Source organism: Chiloscyllium plagiosum, chromosome 15 (genome assembly GCF_004010195.1).
Source record: "Chiloscyllium plagiosum isolate BGI_BamShark_2017 chromosome 15, ASM401019v2, whole genome shotgun sequence".
In the NCBI taxonomy this organism is placed as follows: Eukaryota; Metazoa; Chordata; class Chondrichthyes; order Orectolobiformes; family Hemiscylliidae; genus Chiloscyllium; species Chiloscyllium plagiosum.
The window spans coordinates 59,211,693-59,221,846 of record NC_057724.1 but is presented as its reverse complement, the minus strand read 5'-3'; the positions used below and the strand labels follow the sequence as shown (position 1 = coordinate 59,221,846).

At 39.6% G+C, this 10,154-nt stretch overlaps 1 protein-coding gene across 1 annotated transcript in view; it reads left to right on the top strand.

The window, feature by feature from the left end:
• Positions 1–1,441: 1,441 nt before the first annotated feature.
• LOC122557359 overlaps positions 1,442–10,154 on the top strand; it is a 123,130-nt gene continuing 114,417 nt past the window's right edge. The window contains exon 1 of the mRNA XM_043704991.1: positions 1,442–1,748. Within this exon, the coding sequence (XP_043560926.1) occupies positions 1,553–1,748 (196 nt within the window). The 5' untranslated portion in view covers positions 1,442–1,552. The remainder of the gene's footprint in view (positions 1,749–10,154) is intronic.

The following is a 10,154-nucleotide window of genomic DNA, read 5'->3' as shown; positions in this document are numbered from 1 at the left end:
GCTTGCAGTGTCCACCAACACTCTCGATGTCATGAGAGAGCGGTGGGCACTGTGGGAGGTGGACTGCCTTATTCCTACCCTCCCCCATTCCATTTTAATTAAATACCTTCCCTCTTTCCATGTCCTTCCCTTCTATTATTGTTGACGGTCCCTGGTGTGTTCATTTTTCAAAAAGAACTGGATTCATGAAGCTCTGTGGTGAAATGGCGGTGACCCTATCTCTGAGCCATGAGGCCCAGGGTTCACATCATATCTGCTCCAGAAGTGTGTTTTAACATCTGTGAATGTGTTAATTAAAAGTGAAGAGCTAGATTCTTCCTCAGTGGGGACTTGACTTCTGGACAGGGAAAGGATCCAGAGAGGAATGGTGGAAACGGTGTTTGCACTAAGTTATAGATTTACAATAAAACACTTGTAAATCTCTGAAAGTCTTTTGCTGCCTGATTCAACCTATGGATACCAGCCTGTTGAACACATGGTAGCCAGCCCTGAGATCAGGCATTGAGGACCACTTTGCAGCTTTTAATGTCTCCATTTGGCTCCACAGATCTACATGATGAAGGCTCAGTCTTAGTTGGTGCCCAGTGGGAAACTTGCCACAGATCTCTGGTCAGCCTCTATCACTTTAAAATCTCTTGCCTTCACTTCTGATGCTGGGCTTCTCCACTCTTGCAGAAATAGCTGATATTTTCATGGTGAAAGTTAGCCATGCAAACCTAATAAGCTCTGATTCAAATAAACGGATTGAGCAGTGGTGGATGCATAGAGGTTGGCAAAAGTCCAGTTCCTGACCATTCATTCAGCAACTAACCAAAGAGCTTCTGCTTTGAGTCTATAAATGTTAGTGCAATACTTTGGCATATTTTGCATTGCTTACAGAATACTGGGAGGCCTGGATAGAGTGGAGTGGAGAAGATGTTTCCACTAATGGGGGGATGAGGATCTGATGGCACAGCCTCAGAATGAAGGGACAACCCTTTAGAATTGAGATGAGGAAGAATTTCTTCTTCCAGAGGGGGTGAATTTGTGGAACTCATTGGCACAGAAGGCTGTGGAGGCCAAGGCATTGCATGCATTTAAGACAGAGATAGATAGGATTTTGATTAGTAAGGAGCTCAAAGGTTATGGGACAAAGGCAGGAGAATGGGGTTGACAAACATATCAGCTGTGATCAAATAGCAGTGAAGACTTGATGGGCTGAATGGCCTAATTCTACTTCTTTATCTTATGGTTTTATGGATGCCGGGGTGAGCAGACAGCTTATGCATCCAGCATTGTTAGGGCACATTGATTCCATAGGATGCATTTCTCCCATTTGCAAATTTGAATGTGCCTCCTCCACATACTTGTGCATGAATCCCATGACCTATCATCTTTGGCAGGGATCGTGAGGAAGACTTGAGGAGACCAGCAAAAAGCGAACAGATCAGCTACTGAGGAATTTAACAGCAGCCAAGCCAGGATCTTGTAGCATGCCTACGCTGATACTGCAACGCTTTGTCAGCCAAAGACTGGAGAAAGGAATAATGCAGTGCAACGGTTTGATTCGCATATGATTTTCGATTTCTCCCTAACTTGGAATAGCCAGAACCTAAAACCTTTCCAAGATATGATAAACAAGTACTTCTCCGCTTCAAAGAGTTTATCTGAAAATCTCAGAGAAGGAACTGATCTGTTTGAAACCACTAAAAGAACAAGTGGATTTACGTTTCTAAGAAGCATATTAAATTATGTTAGCTCCTACAGTGGTAAGAAATCAAACTCTGTGTATTTGTATGTTATTTGCAATATTTTTATTTTGTTCACTTGAAAGGTTTGATAGAAATGCATAATTATATTACATTTGGCTACTTATTTACCTTTTATGTTATAAACTTGCTTGCTATTTTAAGCTGAAAATGATGTCCGATATGTTGTTTTGCAAAAGATCATTTAAAGCATTGGAGTAGTCCAGTAGCTAAAAACAATTACTAGGTTTACGTTGTTCATTTTCTGAAGGGGCTCAGTTTGCTCATTTGGCTGGCTAGCTGGTTTGTGATGTAGACTGTTGCCAACAGCATGGGTTTAATTCCTGTACCAGCTGAGGTTATCATGAAGGATTCTCCTTCTCAATCTCTCCCCTCTCCTGAGGTGTGGTGATCCTCTGGTTAAACCACCACCAGGCATTTCTCTCTAATGAGAGGGCAGCCCCATGGTGCCATAGGGCAATACCTAACTGAAAGGTACCGAGATCTAAAAGCAAGCAAAGGTCCTCATAAAAGGTATAACGAGCTGGGGTTTTACCAAGGGAGTAATGTAAGACACAAGAACACAATAATATTAGATAAAATAATTAGATTGGATCAAGTACCGAACACATGCACAAAATATACACATTATCATTTTTGCCTTCCACTGTACCTGGCTACAATCGCCAATGTATTTATTTCTCTTTCTATTGTTCTTTCTCTTCTTCTCTCAGAGATGTTCCAGCCTGTATTACCAGTGCCATTTCACCAAAATAAATTCCTATAACTGTAAGCAAACATTTTAGCCAGGTCTTGAACCTAACTCACTTAACAGAAACAGGTCAACATCTGGTCACGCACCTGGTTTTATGATCCATTGATGTTAGGGCTGATACAAAAACTTTTCACCACATCACCTCCAAAAGAATTTGATCACAACCAAGAGATTTTTGTCCTTAACTGGATTAAAGTATTCGAACCTTTGCGCATGTACAATCACGTTTCTCAGGAAATAGTCTCCACTTACAGCTGACTTGACATGCTCAAACAAATCAAACACCTGAACCACTCTCATTTACATGGCTATGCACAGACTGATAAGAAACATACTAATTTCTGAGCAATGTACAGGTTTGTTCCATTACTTCAAAACTGAGCACACTGACACTGTTTTATTGGGTTGAGGATGAGGACTCCACTTTGCACTTATTGTGCAATTGATTTAACCATTGCTGAATATGGGAGGGGTCAGTTAGCTCAGTTGCTTGGATGGTTGGTGAGTGATGGCTATGGTTTTTTTTGTCTGTGGTTGGTCGGTCGCTGGAGATGGAGATGGAGAGGTCCTGTGCCTGCTGGTTGATGGGTGATGCCAACCATTCCTGCATGGCTGTGATTGCCATGAAAGATTGTCCTTCTCAACCTCTCCCCATGCCTGAGGCATGATGACTCTCTTGTTAAACCACCAATTGACTCTCTCTAACGAGAGAGCACAACACTGGTGACTTTACCTTTTTTAACTTAATGCTAAATAGAAATATTGCCACCATTTTGCACCACATCAAATATTGTTAACTCAGACAGGAGATTTGTTTACAGGATTATGATCTCCTACCTCACATTTGCAATTGTCATTACCAGCTGCCAAATAGTCTGCTGCCAAATCCTGGTATCTCAGTTCCATTTCCTGTGCAGAGAGAAAGTTTAAGACAAGAGAATATTTTAGAGTGGAGCCCACCCAAGCATTCATAGACAAGTGAGAATCTCGTCTCACTGAAAGGAATTTCACTAGGAAGATGAATGTGGAGATAATTATGTCTCTTCATTGTTTTGGAAGAGAGCTTTTAATAAGGATACCTCACATCTTCAAAAGGTAAATGGGTAATAGGCTAATTTTCATGGACTGTGACATTACAAGGATCTGGTATATCAGTACATTTGGCAATTAACATGTCAAATAACTGTGCGAGACTGATGAAAGAAAGCACCAAATTGAACTATACGCTGAAATGGTAGAAGATAAGCTGGTCAGCTTTAGGGTGTACGCTGGTCAGACCCTGCCTTAGTCTCAGTGGGGCACAAGGAAAACATTTAAAGCCTGGGGACAGTGCAGAGATATGCCATAAGGCTCCTTATCTGTATTTATCTAATGACCTTGCAAAACAATACTGAAGGAAAGTCACTGCATTGAGACAAAATAATGTTAGTACTGAGCTAATCACTGTGTCCATGTGAGTCACACACAGGGCACAGGTGTAAAATATTATACTGCTGATTTTGTGGAGAATAATTGAATGCCTTCACATACAATCTTTAAAGACAATTTCTTAAATAAGTACGCAGTGAATATTCCAAGCAGTAGATTCGGGTTCTTGGGAAATCTGATAAATAGTAGGTGGCTTTTTGAAGGAATTCTTTACAGTAGTTTAGATTAATGGATTCTTAAATTTAATGAAACCATTAAAACTAAAGTTCTTTAATGATTTTGGGAAAACAAATGGTGTAATAAATTAGCTTTTACTAATGACAGGAGATAAAATCAAAGCAAAGGCTGGTTCAGTCAGAGATAGCATTATCTGGCTGTCTCTACTTCAGAGGTGAATTGTGCTTTGAACCCAGATAAATTTATCGCAAACCAGGAGATTAAAAATAACACTTTCAAAACTGATAAAACAAAAAAAGTGCTGGTTTGGCTAATTTCTTTGCAATTTTATTCCTAATTAACACTTAAAAGACCTAAGTGCTGACATTTCAGATACAATGATATAACTTACTTTGGAGGGGAAAGGCAATTCTAAGTAGATTTGAAAAATAACTTAGTGATAAGGATACCTCTAATTCTACGTTATGACTTTTAGCATTTGTAACTTCACAAAAATTGTTATTACAGATGTTGTTATAATAGAAAGCAGATGTGATCTATGAACACTATAAAGCACATTCAGTACAGAATGAGCTGGATGAGAACCAGAATGTGGTGGGGCCTTTTGCAAAGTTGATGGTGTGATGAAGGCTCCATCTTTGAACATGCGGTGCCTGGTACCACCTGTGATGCTCGGGCAAGATACCAGCCCAAGCAAATTACCAATGTTTTCACAATTCCTTTCACGTTCCAGGAATCACAATCTCCCGACATTCCAGCTGACTTTTGAATCAGATCAGACATGGATTAAGCTAAGATAGTGAGAGTGGGCACTGGAGAACCAAAGCTTTGACTGTAAATAGAACAATCCCCATTAACTTTCTCCCAACCTCCATGGATCTCGCCTGTGCATATTATACAGAATTAATCATGAAGGAGCATGTTTCAATCCTTCATTGAATTGGGAATACAGTACTTTAATAGGACTGATTATTTCTTGTGGAAATTATTTGCTGAAAGTGTTTGCTAACATGACTATCTGGTGATAAAAGCCATCTGTTCTCATGCATGTGAACAACATAAAGCTGATTTTAATTTTTTTAGATAGTTCTATCTATTTAACAGCTTTTTTCTTTTCAACTATATATTTTTTCAATTTATTTTTCATTTTTTTTAGTGTTTTTTAGCTTTTTATCGTTCTTTACATCAATTTATTTCAGAGATTTTGCTGGTAATATTTTGATCTGCTCAGAAACCACCATTTTATTTCTAGTTACACAGTTTATAGTACTGGGCTGAAAGTAATGGTATTGTCACTAAATGAAGTAACCCAGGATTTGCCACATTTTCACAGCAGATCGCTTGCAGAATCACTGGTGAATAGCTCAAATTTTGTTGTGGTGGGTTGTGGCTGCTCTTTCCTCAGTGTTATTGTAATTCTCTGCAGACGACATGCTATCTTATTTATGGCAGTTTGCTACATGAGTAATGTGCTTCTTGCAACATGTGCAAAATTCTACAAGCAAGCCAATGTAACTTATGAACATGTCCTTTGCAATACCAACATGCTCCAAATCCAAATCTCGTTATGTAACACTAAAAAAGGTACTTGTATAACGGAATGAAACAAAGCAATATTATAGATTATTAATTCCAAGACTTGAGTTCAATCATAAATCCTGATTCAGTGTAACAGAATGAGGTAGAAGTGTCCACAGAATAACTTTCTTGTGAACATCTAAAGAGGGTCAGGAATTGAACAAAGATGATTCTTGATTGGGGTTCGTGCCTGTCTATATCCACAAGTCCTTGTGTAAAATATTACACATGTAAATTATACTTGGGAATCCAGGGGTCACCTCCTGATGTTCTTAAATGTATAACAATGGCTTGCTCTATGTAAAGCTAAAAATCACACAACACCAGGTTATAGTCCAACAGGTTTATTTGAAAGCACTAGCTTTCGGAGCGACGCTCCTTCATCAGGTGGTTGTGGAGAATAAGATCATGATCACAGAATTTATAGCTAAAGATCATGGAAATGTGATACATTAAACAATTTTAGATTAAATCTTTCATCTTTTAGAATAGGATAAGCTGGTTTCTGTTCTGTCATATGTAAATCCCAGAATTTATTTTAAATTACATACTCAAGGTAACGTCAAAAATCACACAACATCAGGGTATAGTCCAACAGGTTTATTTGGAAGCACTAGCTTTCTGAGCGCTGCCTCTTCATCAGGTGGTTGCTGTTGATTTTCTATCTGGTGGATGGGAGAAGGGAAAACTGTATGTTAATGAGGCAAGATTAACTCATAATGAGATGTTAATGAATTCAAACAGACCTCTCACATTCATTCACAAGAATATTGTCTTTTTATTCAATAGTTGGTTGCAGAATGGGACTTTTTGGTCCGGATATTGAGAAACTTCTTGCTGGCCATCTCTCATGGTTTTCCCAACTTTCTCATCAATGCCCATATTGTTTAGGAGCTGGGAAGATTCTGCCCTCAGTAACAATTACAAACTAATTAATGTTATTCTGACTATCACAAGGTCAACAACACCTGAATATTGGCACTTTGCACCTTCCAAAGTTTCAAACATTATCTCTTTCTTGTACATTTAACATTTGGAATTATGTTTTTGATAAGTTGTACAATAATGATAGCTACTCATGTTTTCAAATAAATATGTTCCAGTGGTTTAGATCAGGAACATAAATTGTTAGGGACAATTGTAGTCAAGAATCTGTGACTTTAAAATGCATTTATCTCAAATATGCAAGTGCTAAATAATAGTGCTATTAAACTAATTTGAGAATGCAGCCCATTTTGTGATAAGTTGTAACAGATAACTGAATCTCTTTAAAGTGCGCACCCATAGTCATCCACTAATGGTTTGAATGAATTCCTTGTTTTTATCAGGAGTAAGGTGTTCTTCATCTGTTTGTTCCTTGACAAACATTTTCTATCACAGTGCTGCCTCTTCAGGTTTTATGAGAATGAAATAACTGAGATTGTAGACATGTCAATGTTGCTTGGCCAGCTCAGCAGTTAGCACTGCTGCCTCACAGCAACAGGGGTCCCAGGTTCAATTCCAGCCTCGAGTGACTGTCTGTGTAGAGGTTGCACATTCTCCCTGTGTCTGTGTGGGTTTCCTCCGGGTACTCCGGTTTCCTCCTACAATCCAAAGATGTGCAGGTCAGAGGAATTGGCCATACTAAATTGCCCATAGTGTTAGATGCATTAGTCAAAGGGAAATGGGTCTGGGTGGGTTACTCTTTGGAGGGTCGGTGTAGACTGGTTGGGCTGAAGGGCCTGTTTCCACACTGTAGGGAATCTAATCTAATCTAAAAAAAAGTCACCAACAGAAGATGCATTTCTGAAAGACTAGCAGCTAAGATTTCAATCATGTCACCCTCATGTAATTCTTGCCTGCTGTGGGAAACCCCTAAAAATGAGTTAACTAAGAAATGCTAAATGTTAAAAAGGTCCAGGAAATCAAACAATACAAGTAGTCCAATGTTGCAAATTTACAACCTACAACTACACTATACAAGAGTTTCATAGGTCGCCTTCAAGTGTGGAACATTGCCCTTAATGCAATTTGAAGTAAAATGTGAAACATATTCAATGGACAGTACAAGTTCACAGCACCTTGTTTGACTTTTTACTAAGTGCTTCCAGAGCCCTTTGTTTTAGTCTAGTTTGGTACTGGGCAGACTGAAACTATTCATTTCTGTTTTGACAATGTCTGAATATAGGAACAGAGAGATCATGTAGCCTATCAGGCTGTCGCCTCTGTAGAACATGTACAATTTGCAGAATCATGTTATATATACTCTCCCAATTTAACATTGATCCAAATTTTGCAGTTTCTTCCATCCTCACCTTGAAGAAGATTCAGACATAACTCCAAGCTCCTAACACTGCATGTTCTTGATCTGTGGTCTTCCTTTACATAGCATTTCCATGGTATCATTTTCAGAGGCTAGGAATACTGCAGCAAGTAGCACACCTTCTGACATCCCAAACCCCATCCAGCATCTATGAGACACAAGTCAGAAGTGTGATGGAATACTCTCCATTTACCTGGATGTGTGCAGCTCCAACAACACTCAAGAAGCCATCCAGGGCAAAGCAGCCCTCTTGATTGGCACTGTATCCACAAGCATTCACTCTCTCCACCACTGATGTTCAGTCGCAACAGTGTGTACTATCTACAAGATGCACTGCAGCAATTCACCAAAGAACTTCAGTATGCGCCTTCCAACCCCACAACCATTTCTATCCAGAAGGACAAGCGCAGCAGATATATGGGATCACCACCCCCTTCAAGTTCCTCTCCAAGCCACTCACTGTCCTGACTTGGAAACATTAACAGTTCTTTCACAGTCGCTGGGTTAAAATCCTGGAATTCCCTCCCTTATGTCATTATGGGTCCACCCACAACAGGTGGACTGCAGTGGTTCAAGAAGGCAGCCCACCCCTACTTTCTCCAGGGCAACTAGGAATGGGCAATAAATGCTGATCAGCCAGTGACATCCACATCCCATGAATGAGCAAATCAAAAATAACTAATTCAGCAATCATCATGTCTTACAAAACATTTGACTACATTTATCATTATCTCTCTAACCTCTGATCTCATTTATAAGAATGCGGGTAAGTGGAGTTGAAATGCCCATCAGCCATGATTGAATGGCGGAGTGGACTCGATGGGCCGAATGGCCTTACATCTGCTCCTATGTCTTATGGTCTTATAAATGGAAATTCACCCACAACCATGCTTTCATTAAACCAATGAAACTAATATCAACAGAAAGAAATCAATAGAGTTATGCCAATTCCTTGGTCACTAAATTAAGAGAAGAATTTCAGGTTTAATGTCATCTGGAAGTGACCTGTAGGCTTGATGCTTTCCTAAAGGAGTTGTCAGATGCTGTGACGATGTAAATGTAGGTAATTAAGCCTTGATCAAATCGGAGAGGTTTACACAATGCATGCTCTGAATAGTTTATTCCTGTCTTCAGCTCCTAATGAACCATCTTTAAAGAAACTACTCAGAAAACAAAGAAAACCTTAATTTCCATGCCCCTTGTGGCTCCACAAAATCCTGTGACCCACTGTCAGCCCAAGGCTTGCCCTCTTCCCCTCTCCCAGCAGCCTCTTGTGGCGGCTGACTCATTTGCTTGAGTTGGCCAAAATCCAAATGCTTCTATCTGGTAAATTGAGTGGTCACTTCCAATTGTTCCCCTGTTTCATTCAAATGAGGCCTGAAGCCCAAATATGGTCAGGCCTGTCTCTGACATCTGCAGGTGATATTTCACTGATCACCCTGTTCATTTTGCAGGGGAATTCTTACAATTGGAGGTCTTGCTTTAGATTCATGCATGTTATTTTCTACTTCTGTTAACTGCCCAAATTAAGGATCCTACTTTCATCTATTTACCACTTCCTCTTGATGCTAAACAAACAAAAGTAATGTTTTCTTCCAATTTTATGTTATACAGAAATAACTAGCTGAAATTGGTTCCTGGATGATCCAAGGTGTGGATTTCTGGATGATATGACCAGTGGTTTAGTATTTGAGTTTATCTTTTCATTAATATATTATGCCCTGCCAGCATGTTGATGCAAAACTCAATGGAGTGGAATTTGACTTTTTATAATGGCTATGGGTGAATAATGAGTGACAAACTGATTTTACATCTCTCTCAATATAAATTTCAATTTAAGTAGCATCACTCATTATCCTATCACACAAAGTTATGATGTATTCTGTTGTAAAAACAATGACTGCAGATGCTGGAAACCAGATTCTGGATCAGTGGTGCTGGAAGAGCACAGCAATTCAGGCAGCATCCGAAAAGCTTCGAAATCGGGCAAAAGCCCTTCATCAGGAATAAAGGCAGAGAGCCTGAAGCGTGGAGAGATAAGCTAGAGGAGGGTTGGGGTGGGGATAGAGTAGCATAGAGTACAATAGGTCAGTGGGGGAGGAGATGAAGGTGATAAGTCAGGGAGGAGAGGGTGGAGTGGATAGGTGGAAAAGGAGCTGGGCAGGTC